The sequence below is a fragment of the Esox lucius genome, chromosome 10 (assembly GCF_011004845.1).
Source record: "Esox lucius isolate fEsoLuc1 chromosome 10, fEsoLuc1.pri, whole genome shotgun sequence".
In the NCBI taxonomy this organism is placed as follows: Eukaryota; Metazoa; Chordata; class Actinopteri; order Esociformes; family Esocidae; genus Esox; species Esox lucius.
Window position 1 is genome coordinate 9,496,145 of NC_047578.1, and position 19,482 is coordinate 9,515,626.

The 19,482-nt window shown below is 44.8% G+C and overlaps 2 protein-coding genes across 45 annotated transcripts in view; both read right to left on the bottom strand.

Moving 5' to 3' along the window:
* Positions 1–306: 306 nt before the first annotated feature.
* ubp1 (upstream binding protein 1) lies at positions 307–15,229 on the bottom strand. 3 transcript variants are annotated; one of them, XM_010873284.5, is made up of 17 exons: positions 14,777–15,229; positions 14,136–14,351; positions 8,367–8,524; positions 8,169–8,245; positions 7,965–8,070; positions 7,696–7,802; positions 7,450–7,602; positions 7,243–7,353; positions 6,919–7,026; positions 6,564–6,667; positions 6,411–6,465; positions 6,107–6,197; positions 5,847–5,937; positions 5,615–5,733; positions 5,099–5,241; positions 2,514–2,565; positions 307–2,382 (listed from the first exon to the last, which is right to left on the bottom strand). In XM_010873284.5, the coding sequence occupies exons 1-17, from the start codon at positions 14,845–14,847 to the stop codon at positions 2,345–2,347; spliced, it is 1,800 nt and encodes a 599-aa protein (XP_010871586.1). In that variant the 5' UTR covers positions 14,848–15,229; the 3' UTR covers positions 307–2,344. The 3 variants fall into 3 exon arrangements, with proteins under 3 accessions (XP_010871586.1, XP_010871590.1, XP_010871585.1); XM_010873288.5 differs by having other exon boundaries at positions 309–2,382; positions 6,107–6,200; positions 14,993–15,228; XM_010873283.5 differs by having other exon boundaries at positions 309–2,382; positions 6,107–6,200; positions 14,777–15,228.
* Positions 15,230–17,162: 1,933 nt separating this feature from the next.
* The window catches only part of clasp2 (cytoplasmic linker associated protein 2), a 62,670-nt gene continuing 60,350 nt past the window's right edge, over positions 17,163–19,482 (bottom strand). For all 42 annotated transcript variants that reach the window (XM_034294650.1, XM_034294645.1, XM_034294642.1 and 39 more), the window contains 3 exons: positions 19,184–19,390; positions 18,923–19,039; positions 17,163–18,772 (listed from right to left, as the gene is read on the bottom strand). In XM_034294650.1, coding sequence (XP_034150541.1) covers positions 18,695–18,772; positions 18,923–19,039; positions 19,184–19,390 — 402 coding nt within the window. In that variant the 3' untranslated portion in view covers positions 17,163–18,694. The remainder of the gene's footprint in view (positions 18,773–18,922; positions 19,040–19,183; positions 19,391–19,482) is intronic.

Below are 19,482 nucleotides of genomic sequence, written 5' to 3' on the forward strand. Positions count from 1 at the left end.
GCTGTATTTGTAGATGTAACATATTTTGTCGGAAGAGGCCAACGTCCAAATTAAGAAAACACTAATAGCAAGCAAGCACTTTGCCATCTTTTTTCATGCCATCACGGTATGCATGAATGTAGGGCAGACAAAACATAGTATTTAAATATACGACATAAACCTATTCCTGTTTTCTACACAACATCTGTATGTATAAATAATACTAACATTTATAGTAGAGCTCTCATCAACATTTTATAGACAGAACATCTTTATGAAATAATTTATATTACAGAAGTGTGTGTTAATATAGATCTCCTGTGTTGAGCATGCTTGACTAGGCCTATAGGTTGTACAAAAAGTGCCTTTCTCACCAACACAACACAACACAGGTTCGTAGAACTAAGGCAGTTATCACTCTGTATTACACATGATAGAAATTTATTTTATAGATCACAGTTTTGTGTGAAAGGCTCTCAGCATTATGAGGACCAAGGTCTGTAATGCTGGTGTGTATTCAGTGACGCGAAATGTTCTGAAACGTTGCAGACAGCAATAGAATGAATAGAGCCGACACAACTCCTTTTTATATCTGGCAGATCATATCAAATGTACACCATACATTTAATCTAAATGTTTTGTAAAATTGCACCCTGCTGAACAGACCCCTTGTGCTCTTGAGTCTCTGGTGCTGCTGCAGTATATGACACAATGGAGTTGATGTTCAGTTTCACTTAAATATTATTAATATTCACTTTATTTCTCCCAGATTCCGTGAATGGTGTGATTCACAAACTACACACTACATCAAGTTGGACATTTGTGGTTCTCAGTGCAGACTTGGTCTTTTATTTCTGGGGAAATACGGATGACTGGGGCTACAAACCCCCCCCCCCCCCCCCCCAACAAAAGAAAAAATTAACATCATATTTTCTCCTGGCCTCCCCCCACACAACCTAATGCTCTTGAATAAAAGGTAAACTAAAAGGGTTCATGCCAAGAGGGAAAGCAGTGACAACTACTAAATTATCAAACTAGGTTAGTCTCTGAAACAATTGCTCAAAGAAAAGAAAAAAAACACATACACACACGTGCACTCACACAGTTCTTGCTGCCAGTAGAATCAATGACAGTATGTAAGAACACAAGGGGTTTCCGGCCCAACCTGTCAGGGGTGAAGGTAGGCCACACCTTGGATAAGCCCCTGCGTTCACTTCCAGGCACACAACCTGGTTCCATCATTTACCTCATTCCAACCCTGTTTGGTCCATTTTGTTGTGAGAGATACAGATGATTGGGGATTCTGTTAACAACACCCTTGCACTGACTAGGGTTGAACAGTCTCACTAATACAGAGATGTTTTCTCCACACCACCTCGCCATGCCAATAGTCTTGAAAAGACGACGTCTGTGTGCGTGTGTGTGTCAGAAAAAGAATACTGACCCAGCAAACAGTGAAAAGTATGGCACCAGAGACATTATCTTATGACAGCCAAACAAAGAAACTGTCTTTGTCAAAAGACTAAAACTAAAAATGATAAAAGCAACAGTAAATATGAACTATTAGGTTTAAGAGACTTGAGTAGAGGGAAACAAGTATCCATGACGCTTAGACAAGACTATGCAGGCAGGGTTTGAGGGGAGATTGCCTGTCCTGCTCTGAAAAAGCCTGTGATATTTTATGGTATCAGACCCAGATAAAGGAACAAGCCCTGTTAGACATTTTCTACCACCCCTGACAATACACAAAATCATCACCTGATTAGCTAGATCTCCCCTCCTCATAGGTCCTACAATGGTTGGGAACAGATCTAGAATGTTCAGATCTAGACTACTGTGTTTTAAAACATCCACAATAAGACTGTTGCATTCTAGACAGCCTGTTCAGTTTGAGTTGGTTGGACGTGGGTGTGGTTTAGTCTCGGTCAGAGCGGAGAAGACGCATGCAGCAGGTTTCTGTCTCTCTCTCCATCCTTTTGCAGGTTCAAGTCAAATGGAGTTACAGCGTCACAACACTCTACTTACCCTGGCCAATCCCTATAGCACTGCCCCTGTATATAAGCCCCTGGCTGGTGGGGGGGAGGGGCAGCCTCAGCCCCACCCCTCAAACAACACAGAAATGAAGACAAAATAGAAGCCTCCCCCTCCTCACCCCCTCTCTCCCTCAGTAATAGTGTTTTCAATATGAAACAGTGGTCACACCCGCGTCAGATTCTAACATTAACATGGCTTCAGTCCTGCTCGGTCTCGGTCCGTCCGCCTTCCACACAGCCATCTGAACCATAGGGGTAAATGTGGAGGGAAGGAGGCCTCTCTGCTCCCCCCTGAGGGAGGAGTGATGCTGTTGTACTCTCTTCCTCCACAGCTACTTTAAAATCAGGTGAAGCCCCTCCCCCGTTTCATCTGGGTAGAGAGGGAAAAAAAGACAGGGAAATACGAGCACTAGTGTTAGCATTGAGGCCAAACTAGTAGAAAATAAAGAGTCTGACTGGAACAGAGAGCTACTAGGGCAAGCAGTCCGTGTGTTAACATACCTTTGAGTGTGCCGATGAGAAAGCAGCTCTCATCAGGTAAGTTGTAAACCATCTAGGGAACGATATAAAATAACATTAAAGACAATCAACATCAATCAGAACTCAGAATGAGGGATATTACGGTTTTACAAATGTCTGTAACTAGAATCAAACTATATTATTAATCATGTTAGGGACTGGGTTAAACAGATTTTCTTTAAATGCATGAAGGTCAACAACCATTTCTCTTTGAGAATTTTTTGCTTCTCTTTTATAATTTTACATATGTTACCTAATTTACATGCCTCAATTAAACAGTACACCGTGGATGGACACAATACAGTTACTGAAAACAGGAAGTAGAACGTTAATCCACATTCATTGATTTATGAACAATCCTTAGAGGTCATTTAAGAGTTTTTATTTGATAATTTTAGGATTGTTTTCGCAGAGAAATTGTATTAGTATAAAATAGTTTAAGAAATTAGTTTGAATTACACAGCTCTGGACAAAATTAAGAGACCACTGCAAAATTATCAGTTTCTCTGGTTTTACTATTCATAGGTATGTGTTTCAGTAAAATGAACAGTTTTGTTTTATTCTATAAGCTACTTTCAACATTACTCCCAAATAAAAAATAAAAAAAATATTTTAATTTAGAGTATTTATTTGCAGAAAATAACTAGTCAAAATAACCAAAAAATATGCATTGTTCTCAGACCTAACATAATGCAAAGAAAACCAATTCATATTCATTTTTCAACAACAAAATTCTAATGTTTTAACTTAAGAAGAGTTCAGAAATCAATATTTGGTGGAATAACCCTGATTTTTAATCACAGCTTTCATGCGTCTTGGCATGCTCTCCACCAGTCTGTCACATTGCTGTTGGGTGATGGCTTGTGGCTATCCATCTTCCTCTTGATCAAATCCCAGAGGTTTTCAATGGGGTTCAGGTCTGGAGATTGGGCTGGCCGTGACAGGGTCTTGATCTGGTGGTCCTCCATCCACACCTTGATTGACCTGGCTGTGTGGCATGGAGCATTGTCCTGCTGGAAAAACCAATTCTCAGAGTTGGGGAACATTGTCAGAGCAGAAGATAACAGGTATTCTTCCAGGACGAACTTGTAGTTGGCTTGAATCATGTGTCCTCCTCAAAGACAAATCTGCCCGATTCCAGCCTTGCCGAAGCATCCCCAGATCATCACCGATCCTCCACCAAATTTCACAGTGGGTGCGAGACACTGTGGCTTGTAGGCCTCTCCAGGTCTCCGTCAAACCATTAGTAGACGAGGTGTTGGGCAAAGCTGAAAATTTGACTCGTCAGAGATGACCTTACTTCATTCCTCTATGATCCAATTCTTATGGTCTTTTGCAAACTTCTGCCTGGCTCTTCTTTGCTTCTCATTGATGAAGGGCTTTTTTCTACTTCAGCTTTGCACGACTTCAGCCCTGCCCCTAGGAGCCTGTTTCAAACCGTCCTTGCTGTGCACTTCACCCCAGCTGCTGTTTGCCATTCTTTTTGTAGGTCACTTGATGTCATCCTACAGTTGTTGAGTGACATTCGAATGAGTTGACGGTCATCTCCGTCAGTGGACAGTCGTGGGCCTCTGCCAGTCTGTAGCTTTGTTGTCCCCAAAGTCTGTTGCTTGACCTTGTTCTTATGAACCGCCGTCTTTGATATTTTCAGGATGGAAGCAACCTGACGCTCACTGTATCCCTCTGCCAGTAAAGCCAGAACTGAACCCTTCTTTTCCTCACTCAAAGCATTTCTTTTCAACTCTTTTAACATGCTGAATAGTTATTAATTCAAATTACTGTTTTTGCCATCCAGCTGGTCGTATTGCAAGAGGATAGTGATGACCACAGCAGTGGTTTTTATACTTTTTCTCAGGTAATCACCTAATCAGTACCCCATTAAGTAAAATGAGGTGTGCCAGGGTTGGAATTTAACAGACACTGGAATGGAATGGCTGCGGTACATGTAGAGATGCTGATTTAAGAAAAATTAGGAGTGGTCTCTTAATTTTTTCCAGAGCTGTAAATATTACCCAATCCATTATTTTCAGTAGCTAAATAAAACAAATTGTTTTGGCACAGCATTTCTTGTGAAATATCTTTGTTGAAGCACGTTTTTTTATCTTCATTATAAAACATAGCTCATTTTTATCAAGGGGTCCCAATACATTTGAGGTTACAGTACATGATGTATTAGGTATATTCTGTCACTTGAGCAATAGAGGGGATAATATATCCAGTTTATATTTAAATCATCATCACCCACTGATTAACATGTCATTTTAGCAGTTTAGAAATGTGTTGATATTTATGACGTGGTCAATTAAAACACAGCTTTGTAGTTCACCCTTATCTGAAAGGTCAATGGTTTTGACCTTCTGGAAATTCAGGGAGGGGAGAGCTTCTCTTCTACTGCTCTACAACAAAACACCCTGGTCACATACTATGGCCATAGGCTTACAGTGCCACTCGTAAACGTGTCGGTTATCCTAGACATGTTTACGGCAGATTTATATCAGTTAGGCTATCACACACCGTCCCACTTGTGTGTTAACCATTCCCATGGGGACGTCTCCCCTGCAGCGTACCTGGTCACTCAGCAGTATGTGTATCCCTGAGGGCCCCTGTCTGTACACCTGGTTGATCTGGCCCAGTGGAACGCTACAGACACACGCCATCTTCCTGATCAACTCCGCTGCTGTCAGCTCCTCCAGGTACAGAGCGTGGTACACTGCACGCGCACGCACACACACACACACACACATTAAGAAAACATACCCCCTGAAAATTCTGTCCAGAAAACATCTCTACATCCAGTTAAACAACTGTGGTGGTATAATCCCAACCTCCAATCATAAAGTACTAAAAAATAACATTTGTCTTCTTTTAGCTTTTGACTTTTTCTTTGTGCTTCCTCGCATTTCAGAGGAATTCGAGTTGTGGTCAATAATTACAGTGCTTTAAGTTTGGTTTGATGAGGTAAGAATGTTCAACTAAGCTCATGAGCTCTTCGTAAGTTACATCCTTCAAGAGTAAATAGGTACATAGCATTCCATGTAATAGTCTTAAAAAGGAAACACCCCAAACTAGAGGGGCATGCATACCGTATAAGTTAGGTGGGTCGCTGTGCTCTCCATTCTTGCTGTTGCAGCGTCTCTCCAGTAGGGGGCTCTCAACCTCAGACTCCTGACACACATAGAGGGTCAACCGAGGACGCACGGACCTGCAGGAATAAATACACTTGTCACATGTCACACACAAACACTTTAATAAATACAATATACCTCTTGCTCACTCACACCTATTTTTCTCCTACCACCCCCACAACCCCCTCACCTGGATTTGAGTGTGTTGAAGAGTCTGATTCCATCCGCAGCTCCACAAATCTGAACTAGGTCGTCCCGGGTCAACTTCAGTAAGTCACAACCTACATATCACAAAGGCTTCACTTTAATAACAAGTGTGTGTGTGTGTGTGTGTGTGTGTGTGTCAAGGCACGCGTGTGTTCCTGAGAAGTGTATGTGTGTGTGACAAACGTTTGTGTTGAGGTATCGGTGTGTACTGGAGAAATGTATGTGACAAGTGTGTGCGCGTACCTGAGAAGTGTGAGAAGAGACGTGCATAGGTATTGAAGCGGTTCTTAATGAGCCACTTTTGAGCCTCCTGGATGGTAGCTGTAGGACTGAGCTGCTGGAGAGGGACAGGACGGAGAGAAGAAGAATTGAGAGCAAGAGAGAGAAGAGAAAGTTAGTTTGTTATGGAATGGGGGGGGGGGCTGGTAATAACTGAATCTTAAAACCACCTAAAGTGAAGTATGCGTGTTATATGAGAAAGTCTGACAGGATAGGAGACGTCCGTCCATCCGTGCGTGCGTGTGCGTGTCTGTGTGTGTGTACTAACCTCTGTGACGATTTGGCTGACAGGGTCCGCCTGGTGATTGGGTGATGAGGAATCACTGGAACACAGCAGTCAGTCATCGTTATTTTACTATGACCACACAGACAGAGACGTTGTTACGCCCCCCCCCCCCCCCCCCCCCGTGGACACACCTACCTTTGGGGTACAGAGGAGGCGGTGTATGTGGAGAGAGGACTGGACGTAAAGGAGGGGCCCGCTGTCTGGGGGGGGCTGACGTAGGTATCAGGCCACGGAGAACACTGACCAGACAGGAGAGATGTCACTAAAACACTGCCAATCATCGTTACAACTGCCATTAATTGTCAGCCACATTTTTTTTTGTATTTATCTGAATTCAGACTATTGGATGGTTATCTGGAAATATCTCATGGTTCTAACAGCAGAATACGTTTATTTTAAAAGGTTTTGTATTTCATTTCACTGACGGACATTCAGAGAGGAGGTTCAGAGGAGTGCGGGAGAAATATCCAGGTATACAAAGGCTTCTTACACTGCCTCTCTTGGCCAGTGAATCTCCGCAGTCAGCCGGCAGAGTCCTCTTGCTGGACTTCTTCAGCTCATAGTCACCAGCCTCCTCTATGATGGGCTCCAGTCTCATCTACACACACACACACACACACACACACACACACACACACACACACACACACACACACACACACACACACACACACACACACACACACACACACACACACACACACACACACACACACACACACACTCTAAATCCACAGACCCTTGCACCCCCTCGCCCCCCGACAAGAGAAATTGTAATACATGCACAATCAGTCAAAATCACCGAAGGACTGACCTCTGACAGAATGGTCGTGTCGTAAGACGGCTGGTACTTCTCCTTCTCCTGAGATGTCCGTTTCTCCATCTTCTCTCGGTCGGTCTTCTGCTTCCTGTCTGCCCCCTTTGGCTGAGGGGACAGAGAAAGAGACGGAGACATTGAGCAGGCGCCCCGGCGAGAGGAACCCGGCCGAGTGCGTGAAAGCGGCGCTTCCTGTGCGTGTACCTTAAAGACTTTGATTTGGCAGGAGGCAGAGTGGAGGTGCTCAGTGAACTCTCCCCCCTCTCCCTGTTTGAAGGTGTCGATCTGGATCCTGAAGGGAACTCCCTTTTCCCCACCGTGCTTCCTAGGGGTGAACTCCGTACTGATGCAGTGGACCTGCGCGCGCACACGCACACAAATGGCGCGCACGCGATTAATGACGGAGTGGAGGCATTCTGGATAGGTAGATCTGATAGGTCTGTGTGTTACCTGTACAAACACGGAGGCCCTTTTGTTGAGGTCCCACAGGAACTCTGCAGCGTTGAGCTGGGAGGGGTTGGCCTTCGCCTCTGTGATACCCACTGACATCGGGATGTCTGCGCACGCGCGCACGCACGCACGCACACCACACACACGCACACACACACGCACACGCACACACACGCACACGCGCACGTAAGCAAGCAATACAGGCAGAAACACAAACACGTAACCACACTACATCGTCCATACTGAGCACAACCACACACAGTTCTCACCGATGTCTAGGAGACGGTCTCCAGGGCGATTCCACTTCCACCCCTCCAGCTGTTGGTGCTCTGTGTACTGGAGCCTCCTGTCATGGAACACCACCCGGACGATGCTCTACACACACACACACACACACGTGCGTATGAGCTACTAACCCTCACGATACCCCTCACACAAGCACACCAACCAGTACACAACCACCAATGGCTGACCTTCACACTCTTGTTGTTAATCTCCGGTAACTCGTCCAGCTTTCTGTTGTCCAGCATGCGGATCTCATAAGACTGGCCTGAAGATGGGGGGGGGAGAGAAGAAGACGCCTGAGTGACTCGAGTTAGGGGCTGTGTTGAAGCGGTGTGCGCGTTTGGGGCGCGGTCACGGTGGTTTTCAGTGACGGGGGCGTTACGGACCTTGGTTCAGGTAGGTGAGCGTCTCGTCGTGTAGTTTGATGGCGGGGGAGGTGGCCGCACAGAGAACGTACTGGAAGGGAGGATTCGCACTGCTGCTCTCGCTGTCTGAAGGAAGACTGGAGTCCTCCTGTTTGAAGATGGGCAGCGCCAACACGTCACTGTAGGGGTGTAGAGAGAGTTGGCACTGTGAACGGAACTCCCGGTGATTTAGCAGCACCTCCAAACTCCTTTTAAATCCATGCACGCACGCACGCACACACACACACTGGGGCGCGCGCCAATCCTGGGGCGCAGCTGAAGAGCCTAGAGGAACCCCGGCGACCGCACACCCGGACGAGCTTCCCTGCCTTGTCCCACTGCGCAACCAGAGTGCGTTACCTGGCCAACGATCAACCGCGCCACCACGAGGGGTCGTGGGTGACGAGACACCACAGCCTTGTCCCGAACAGCTAACCCATTTGACCCGGACGGCGCTAAGCCAATCTGTGCCGCCCTTTGCGGTACCTTGTGGGTAAAGTCAGCGTGCCACAACCAGGACCCAAACCGCCGGCAGTGACCAGGTACCGCAGAGTCATTATAGATGGTCTCCGAAATGGTTCTCTGAACTTTTCCCAAAATAGGCAGGAACTCTGTCTTACAGTGAAGAGGATATTTGTATGCTGTCCTCGGTATTAGGCCGTCACTGTTGCCTCTGGTGCCCGTGTTTGTACTTTTATTAGTCCTGTTTATTAGGCACCCCCACTGCATTCACAAAAACAGACCACTCCTATGGACAGCGAGTCATGTGGCCGAGCCCTGTTGCAGAGAGCATGCAGACAGGCATTGAGCAAAAGCAAATCAAGTAACTTTGAGTGAGGTATGGTGGGTGGCGCCAGGCGCAACAGTTCCAGTGTCTCTGAAATGGACACCCTCAAGGGCTGTTCACACACAACAGTCTGGAGTTTACAGAGAGTGGTGCGAACAACAAAAAACACCCGGTCAGCAGCAGTCCTATGGGGGGATGGGGGGGCCGTGGTGAATTCTAGCTGTTCTGGAAGTAGAATGTACTAGATAGGAGTATACACAATAAAACGAGCTACTGCTGGTCAAGTAGCCTGCAGAATGATTGGCACCCCAGGTAAATATGAATAAAAAAGGCTGTGAAAAATTGTCATTGCTGTTTATTAGCTTGTTCTTTCACTAAACTTTGTAAAATCTAATCTTTAATCTAGCAAAACAAGAATTCATAATGTTATTTAAAAACGTATGCCACAACCATTGGCACCTCTTGAAAATTGTATAAATAAACTCTAATTGATATTGGTATATTCCCATTAATAATTGACATTGTAAATCTAAGTGGTCAAGTGGATCCTGTTTCACGGGGGTATAAATATGAGGTGACATTCCCTTAGTCATCCCTCAACATGGGAAAGGCCAGAGAACACACAAATGAAATGAAACAAATGGTTGTTGGCCTTCACAAATCAGCCAACGGATATCAGGCAATTTTCAAGCAATTGGCTTATAGAGATTATTAAATTTTTGCCTGTAACTGGCCAATATCGATAACAGGCTGATATCTGTACATCCATAATTTTCACTTATTTTGTGCTTTCGTGGGCGTTTTTTTCCAAACTTTCCCGTTTCCAGAACAACTTTTCTGCCATGCCCATGTAATCTGGGTGGATGTGGTATTTCAATAAATAAAAAAAGTGTGAGTAACTGAGGTTGTCTCCTTTCCCTGTAATCTGGGATTCCAGAAAACACAGAGACACAGATTTCTTTTCCAGTCAGGGTGAGGAGGACTCTGTTGAAGTTGTAGTGGTGCTGTTGGAATGTTCCCACCAGAAAATACTGTTCCATCCTACAACAAATGCCAGTCTGACATAGCCTAATTTACACACACACACACACACACACACACACACACACACACACACACACACACACACACACACACACACACACACACACACACACACACACACACACACACACACACACACACACACACACACACCTGGCACCAGATCCAGACAGACATAGACAGCCTGTTCTCAGCTCATCATAACAGACCAGAGTGCTGGCGGTTTAGGCTGACGTGTGGGTGTGTGTGGGTTAGGTCTTACTGAACTCATGGGGACCAAATGTCCCAATGAGTATAGTAAAACCAGAAATTGGCCTCATTGGGAGCTTTTGCCGGTCCCCATGAGGCAAAAGTCAATTTCCGGCTCAGGGATTAGATTTAGGGTCAAACTTACAACTGATTTTATAGTTAGAATTGGGGTTTCTTTAAGGTTTAGGCGTTGTTGGTTAAGTTTAGGGTTAAGGTTAGGCATTACGTCGAGGTAAACTTTAGACATAAATGTTACTTTATTAAAGTTAGGGTTAGTGTTACATTAGGGTTAGGTTAGGGTAAGGGTTAGGTTTAGGGTTAAGATTAGGGCAAGTGAGCATGCAATTTCTATTTTCTGTTCCCCATGAGGGTAGCTGTACAAACTTGTGTGTGTGTGTGTGGGGGGGTGAACCCGGGTAGCAAATCTTCCCTATATGCCAAGACATGTGGTCATGCCCCCCAAAACAGCTCAGGTTAAGTTCACTTTGAAAATGTTGGAGGCGTTAATAGTCGGAAGACCAAGTTCACATAATGTTTGAAGACCAGGTCAACAACTCCACTATCCTAGAGTAATAACCTGACAGGATTGGAAAAAAATGAAAGGGTCCCACTACATGTTTTGAGTAATGTAAAACCAATCCACTTATGTCCAATATAAAAACATCTACTGAAGGAACAGAAAGAATGATCAAGGAGACCATAATATTTGAAATATATATATATATAAACTATCTATGATTAGAACTACTGGAACAGACCACGTCTCAGCTGCCGCAGACAGTGTACTGGATTCGCGTTGTCCCACCCTAAACCAACCCCAATGCCCCCTACCTCGCATGCCAGTCGCAGAGCCACTGCACAACTCAGCACCGCTGCCAAGGAAACTGCATCTGCTTCCTGACACACGAGGAGTCGGCTCCACTGACAAACTGAAACATTCTGTTCCTACTGAGCACCACAGCTGCTCTCTGAACATGGGACGGGTGGACACAGTACAGAGACACAGTACAAAAATGGATTAGACTCGTAAAGCACATACACTAATTAAAGACAAAAACAGAAACATCTGAACAGGGTTACTGACAAAAACATAGCTGGTTACTTGCCTTTAATCCTATGCGATAAGAAAAATCCAGAGAGAGTGCTTTTGGAAAAACAGGGCCCTGGGAATTCTTATCACACACGACACACACACACACACAAGACATAAGAACTAACCCCAAATCTAAAACAAATCCCCACTGCAAGTTGTAACTCAAACTTAACCCCTAAGCCGTAAATAGCTTTTTTCCTTGTATGGACCAGAATGTATAGTAAAACCAGGATTGGTCACTCTTATGGCCATTGCAGTGACCAAGAGGGGGATGTTTCATAACATTGCGTGTGTGTGTTTTAGGTTCCTGATTGTTTCAAAGTATTCAGGTTAAGACAAGTAAAGGATTCTAATTCCTCATAAATGCTGTGCATGCATGCGGAAACAATTCTAAACAATTGAAAGGAAAAATATTTATTTAAAAAAAAATCCGAGTGAATAGTACAAGTCTCCATCGAAATCAAGAATAAACAAAAATTGTAGTGTGTATTACACCTAGAAAATTGCTGCTCCATCCTGGCCCTGGTGAAATACCATCCAGTATGTTTTCTCCCCAACCCCAGTTGTGACAAACCTGCCTTAGCTTTTTATCCAGCTCATTATTAGAATAAGGTGTGCAAAATTAGGGTCGGAGAGAAAACCCACAAGATGGAAGCTCCCCAGGAGCAGGGCTGAACAGCCCTGGAGGCACTTTCCACTTTCCAACAGTTGGTCCCATTTTCATTACTAATCCTGTAGAATCCAGCAGAGCTGCTGGTCCCACAAACGTCTTTATTTTATTCATACATTTTGTCACATCCAACCACATTTATGGCTGGTCTCATTGCAACGACTTCCAGTGGAATCAGGACAGATGAAGATCAAGACAAGCATCTATTACCGGCATTTAAGCCAAACCATTCTTCTTTCCCCCCCCCCACACACGGTTCCTCCAACCAGGAAGTTATGAGAGGCAACGTGTGTTAGGAAACACTTCATTTCTGACATCATTTAATCTCTGTGGTGGCAGGAATGGTTAAAACATGTTTATAACGAACACTGACAAGTCATAAAACAGGGTCAAGATCGCCAGTGGATAATGTTTTATGCTGATATTAAGTATAACTGAATTTGAACATTTGTCTGACAAACGTTCCCAGGGACATCCATTCAAACGTTCCCAGGGACATCCATTCAAACGTTCCCAGGGACATCCATTCAAACATTCCCAGGGACATCCATTCAAACATTCCCAGGGACATCCATTCAAACGTTCCCAGGGACATCCATTCAAACGTTCCCAGGGACATCCATTCAAACATTCCCAGGGACATCCATTCAAACATTCCCAGGGACATCCATTCAAACATTCCCAGGGACATCCATTCAAACATTCCCAGGGACATCCATTCAAACATTCCCAGGGACATCCATTCAAACATTCCCAGGGACATCCATTCAAACATTCCCAGGGACATCCATTCAAACATTCCCAGGGACATCCATTCAAACATTCCCAGGGACATCCATTCAAATCAAGTCTTTTTTTAAATTGTATTTTCACTGATCTGTATTATTTCTATGATCAGCCCCACGCCCAGTTTGCCATAATGGCCGTGCCTCATCACAACAACTCCACAGGTGCAGGCGAATTGAAGATCCAACCAGGCGGTGTTCGCTGGCCATCAACCAGCATTAGGATTGTGCCCGAACTATAGCACAACAGTCCTGACCGACATCCCACCCACCCAGGCGACGCTCAGCCATTTTATGCCAACCGCTGACAGGCACAAATGGGCAGATTCTTTACACTTAATTCACTATTATGACAGAAATGATATACAAGTGCTAAATGACAGTGTATCAGTCAGATTGCAGCCACTCATATCAACAGAGCCTAGCAAACGGAGCATGTTGAAAATGATTAACACCTAGCTGCATTGGCTATTTAGACATATACGGACCACATTCATCTATCCGGTCAGAGAATGAAAGCTAACTAGACCACAGATTAAAAGGGACAGCAAGTCATTTAAACATCAGATAAATTATCCCCTAACTAATTGCTTAATCAATTACTAGCTAACTTATTGTATGGATGTCCAGGCACGTCTACAGAAGAATTACATATGCAGTGTTCTTTGTTGCAGGCTGCAATTGGCAGCAACACCCCAGCAGTTTTCAAAGTAAACACTTGAGCATGCATTGGGATATTCGATGCACATGGAAGAGACTAATGGACCTCCTAATGGATTGATATCAAAACTGACTAGAGGAGGACTAATATCAGCCAGATATATTGGAAATAAAACATCCTAAGGGTGGGAAGAGCCATTCTCCACTTCCTTTCTATACGATGTCTATGGTTTATATGTTACACCCCCCCCCCCCTTAATTTTGGGTAGGGTATTTAAGCCGTGGCCTCAACAGCTGCCTGCTGTGACAGCCCTCCCCATCCAACTCACTCATAAAACAAAGAACACCAGACACACACACTAACCCAGAGCAGATGGGTTTATGAAATAGTGAGTTTGCATCATACATCCAAAGTATAGACTCAAACTGATCATATAACTATATGATAACGATGGGCTCTAACCTCATACTGTATGCGCCAGCCCCTAGCTCCTGCCCGATGCCCGAGAGACTGGCATCGAAATCGTGCACCAACCCCGACTCGATTGCGGCATCGTCCATCTTCAGCACCCAGGCCATGGCACCAAGTTCCTTCTCCTCTGCCTCTAGTCTAAGGGCCGCCAGTTTGCCTTCGGGGAAGGGACCGCAGCTAGCGGGCGAATAAACCGCTGCTGGCGGACTGGAAGACGAGTGAGAGAAAGTTAGCAATCTTGTTGTTGTGTTAGCCACTACAGTACTGTTTTAACTACTGGTGTTTTAGCTGGTATCAAACTAATATAGTTAACTAGTGAACTAGAATACTGGCCGACTGTGTAGGTAGCTATTCAAGATCAAAGTCGAAAGGCGACCGATATCATGGCATAGAGTCACTTGTAATATGGCTGGCAAGGCAATAGCAATCTGAAGCCAACAACAACCAAGGACTAGCTACATGGCACATAATGTTATTGTTAGCAGGGTAGCTACCAAGAAACAATTACCAACCAATAAGGAGCGATAACTACCAGAATAAAGTAATTTTGTTAAGTTAGCTAACTAAGCGAACTAAAACATCATCTAACATTTGGTAACTAGTTAAAAGCTATCTAGCGCTGGTTAACTCACTTGCAGTCCTCAAAACTCAATGTAGTTGGCGAGATGGCACGTCGTCGCATCCCGTTTTCGAGTCCAGCCATAGCTAGACACCTATCTAGCTAGCTAGCAACATTACGTAAATGCAGGGAAAGATGTTGTTGACAGTCCACACACCGCAATCACAAGCCAGGTTCGCCTGAATTAGCTAACTAGCATTAGCAGGCTAGTAGCATTAGCAAACTTCACCTGCTTTCGATTCACGGATGTTTAGAATCCTCCTATGCGGAACTCGAAGCTTGCAGCAGCGCTTCCTGTGCTCTCCGAAACCTCTCTCCTTTTTTCATCGCGGACTCCTGTGACCAGGCTACAGTTCCCGGCAGGTAAAATAAAAGTATTTCAAAATCGGAAGATTGGCGGAAGCAGGGAGCATGAACATGGCTTCTAATCAGACTGTACCCTCGCAAAATCGTCGGTAACCGCAGGGGAGATACCACGGAGTGGCGGGGCCAATCAGAATACTGCTATTGTGTCAAACGCACGCAGCAGAGCCAATGGGCTCCCGTACAGGTTTCGTCAACAATTTGGTCCACCTATCCACACTATAACGCGTTTGTAACCAGTTCGAAGAATACACACGCAACCTGTCTCATACGGTGACATAATCACAATACCCCAATGCATTGTTAAAAAGTGTTCAAAACGTACTGGTGTACCACACACTATTGCCTGTTAGACCACAGTGTTCTGTGCTGGCTCGTCTCAGATACTGTGTTTTTACATTACAGTTAAACATTTATAGTACGGTGGATGGATAAAGGCCACAGGCCAGTATGGTTCTAGCCCTAAAGTGTGAACAGCATAAATTCCACGAGTGTCATAAATCGTGCCTATTTCACATTTTGTCTAACTTAATCATTGTAAACCTAATTTCTACATCTAACCTTAAAACCAAAAAGCTACTTCCTGTCGACTTGTGGAATCTGAATAGAAACCCCATTGTGTGGTCGTCATTCGTGTCCAGTCCTAATGGTCCCACAGCTTTTGGCTGGAGATGCAGCAGGTCCAGTAAAGCCCAGAGCTATATATAAAAAACAAAAATATAGTTGACAAATATACAATCGTCAACTTCAAGTTCAGACACTAACCCATAATGCGATATTATTAGATGAATTACGTTCCTTTATTGGAGCATCTGCTGTATCTAAATGAGGATGCCAGCATCAAATGTTATGGGTTAAGTTTGACGCCAGACAAAGCCAAGGGCACACTGATAATGTATCCGTGACACAGATATCACAGCAGCTGATGTTGTGACAAGGCCCTCGGGAAGACGACTGTGAAGGGACTGGGTGTGAGGGAGGTTTCGTGGGAATGTCTTATGGGAACACAGGAGGTTGGGGGTAGGAAGCCATTTAATCATATTTGATAAACAGCTTCCTAGGAAGCTGTTTGACTGATATTCAAAGGCCTTCTGATAAAGGGTCATTTTCCTCTGCTTCAGTAGGTGTCATTCTCTGGCAACATGTTATAAACCAAATTTGTTTTGAATTTGTTGTTATCACAGCTAACCTTTTCATTCACCTGAAAAAGAAACATTCACAGCTGGATAAAAAATACATTTGCCAGAACACACTTGAAAGCAACTGTCAAAACTACTGGAAGAATGTCTCAGGGACAGACAATTTAGCAAGTTAAAAGCTATGGATAGCCTAGTAAATGTCCACACCCAAACCAAATTGAGATGTTTTGGAAAACCACACAGGTCATGCTCAAAACCCCGCTAAGATTTAAAGGAGATTTTTCAACTTTCCAGTTCAGGGTTTCATTCTGGCAACCTTCCAGCAACTCCATTTGTTTTAATTCACAAGTACATAGTGAATTAAAACAAAATAAAGAACACATTTGTACCATTTCAACCATGAGGGTAGGGGCTGCATTGGACCCTGAAGCATTGTGTGTAGGTCATTTTCTGGTACAATTTGATAAGGTACAATAATGAACTAGTACACAACTGGTACCCCCCCCCCCCCCCGACAAGCATTTGTGCCCTTTTAAGTACACACCGGTACTTGTATTTCTGAGTGTGTATTGCAGCTCAAGGTGGCACAACCAGTTAGTGCCCGCGTCCCTCACATGGCGTATGTATTCCATGCAGATGTAAATGTTGTACTGTGTGCAATACAGTAGTAAAAATTACAATTCATTTAAGGTTCAGAATTCTGGGTGGGGGGTTAGATTTAGGAGTCAGGTGTAGGTTTAAAGTTAAGGGTAAATGGGTTAACCTTAAGGGGCTTAGGGAACGGCATTTCTTTCAGTGGTAATATATATTTTTTTGGTCCCCACAACTGTAAAGCAGAAATGTGTGTATGTCACCAGAACAGGTGTTCCTCCCAGTAATTGAGACAGAAACTGTGTCCGTTATGCTCTGTACAGGTTTTCTTTATTTATCATTTCATTGTAAGCACAGCTTTGTAAACGCATAAAGGAAAACAACACAGTGGAAACTAGAAAGTTACTCACAAGGAGAAAAGGACAACAAGAGGACGACAAAGAGAGAAAGGAGGGGGGAAACTGACAACAGTTCCTCAGATCAGTAAATAATACATTTCTACACATTTCTCCACAGAGAGAAACCAACGTGAGAAAGAGCCTAGGACACACGCAACAGAAAACAGGCCAGGAGTCAGAGCACGCATATCCTTCTGGAACTCTCCTAAATAACATCAGATATTATTATTTTAATAATATCATATATAGATTCATATCCACTGGGTAATTATAATAAGCCAGGTCTGGTCATACTTTGACTTAATGTAAATAAGTAAGTATCTCCCCCTCTCTGAAATGAGCTCATCCAAGACATGGCTGGAGATAGTGGAAGGTAAGTTGGACATCTCTGAAACGGGTGGACATCATAAACTTTAGTTTCACCCCCTCCATTCAGAAGGGTTCTACTGTGACAGTAAATAGGCTCTGGATAAAAAGTTACTGTTAAAATCATCATGCATAGCCAAGCACATTACCTCACACTCACTGCATAACTGCTGATGTGGCGGCTATGAGCAGTTATGACCTACTGTAACCCGCTTATGAGCAATAGTGTTGTGCAGGACAGGTTGTACCATGTTCCCACAGCCTCTTTGGGCTGGGAGGGGTTGGGGGGGGTGGAGGCAAAAGCAGCACCGGTTTGAGGGACAAAATGCCTGGGTTCAAAATTGCACTGTTCTCCATATCCAGTTGGACCAGAGCTAATATGATGGAACTATGTAGCTGTCGCTCCAGGTTTCTCCCTACATAGGGACTAAGACGCCACTACAGTCGTTTCACGAGTTAAAATCCAGTCAACCACGATTGCAGGTGGGCTGACTGACCACAGACATGTGACCCCCACCCTTTCACTCTCCCTTGGCCACACACGGACCCGCACCACGCTCAGCAGAATGCACGTACCCGACCCTCTAACCCATGTCGCTCCTCTTCCAAACCATCCGTCACGGCTGGTGGGCGGGGCTTCATCATGCTGCCATTCTGGCCCCTCCCATATCCTACCGAAACCAGGAAGTTAATCTGTCGGCGCTGAGTCAGAGTGAGACGGGCGGTCAGAATGCAAGGCGTGTCTACAGGTCAGGGGCGAGCCTCAGAGAGCAGGGCGGATCTTCAACATCTGTGAGGGCAGGGCTACAGCACGTCACTCCTCCGCACCCATGGTGCATTGCAGTAGGCGACATGGAGACAAAGGGGAAGGGCCTCTATATCGTCATGTTTATGCTTAAGCAGGCGTACGGACAAGCGTATGAGTGTTCGTTTAGGCAAATGCGAGTGTGTTCATGTAAGCACGAGTGTGTGTTTGACTTTGTGCATCTATGTAAGAGTGTGTCCATGAGTGGGTGTTTTAGGTCTCCAGAGAGTGCAGTTCTACGGCTGTCCCGTGGGCCATCCACCAGTCTTCTATAGGTTGTCTGCTGAGGGATCGCCAGCACTGGAGCCGGACTGGGCCCGCTTGATGTACAGATTCAACAACTTCAACTGGAGAGAGAACAGGGCGGGGACAGTTACAGGGTTGTCTCCTGATGCGCCAGTATAAAATTAGCGGAGTCGTTTTTTTTCAGTTATTATAGATGCTGTTGGAAGAGAGCTAATGGGTGTGGTTAGCCGAAAGTGGGCATGGCCACTCACCTTGCTGCCAGTCAGCTGGTTAAGGTGAGGTTTTAGTTCCTCTCCTATGACTGCATAGAGGGCCACCAGACAGAATACACAAGCCTTCCTCACACTGCTCTCAGAGTTGTCATAACCCTGCAGAGCATGACATAGATACCAGCCGTTATTTACATGACAGGCATTATAGCCGTGCATAAAATAATAAATGGGTTACAGCCCTGCATAACATAGTGGGTTATAAATGTGAATAACATGTTGGTGTGTTTGTGTGAGTGTTACCTGAATGAGTCCAGGGACTATCTCTGGCAGCATGCTGTGGAGTCCTTCACGGGGAACCCTCTCTATAACTTTAGTCTGCATCTTGATGGCCGCCAGGTTAATGGGGTAGTCGGCTGACTGGATGATGGGACACAACACCTTGATACACTGGTCTGGACTGATGGATGACGCTAGCATGGCCGCCGTCTCCTCTGCAGCACGTACCACCTATACATAGGAAAATAACAGGGTTACAGAACCACAGCTCTAATGACTGTTACATACACAAGAAAATAACAGGGTTACAGAAACACAGCTCT

Excerpts from the sequence above, each read along its gene's own strand:
- ubp1 (XM_010873283.5), bottom strand. The coding sequence starts at position 14,847 with ATGGCTGGACTCGAAAACGGGATGCGACGACGTGCCATCTCGCCAACT. Across the intron at positions 7,354-7,449 it reads GCCAAATCAAAGTCTTTAAG|CCAAAGGGGGCAGACAGGAA; the intron begins GTACACGCACAG and ends CTGTCCCCTCAG. Across the intron at positions 6,668-6,918 it reads CACTGGCCAAGAGAGGCAGT|TGTTCTCCGTGGCCTGATAC; the intron begins GTAAGAAGCCTT and ends CTGTCTGGTCAG.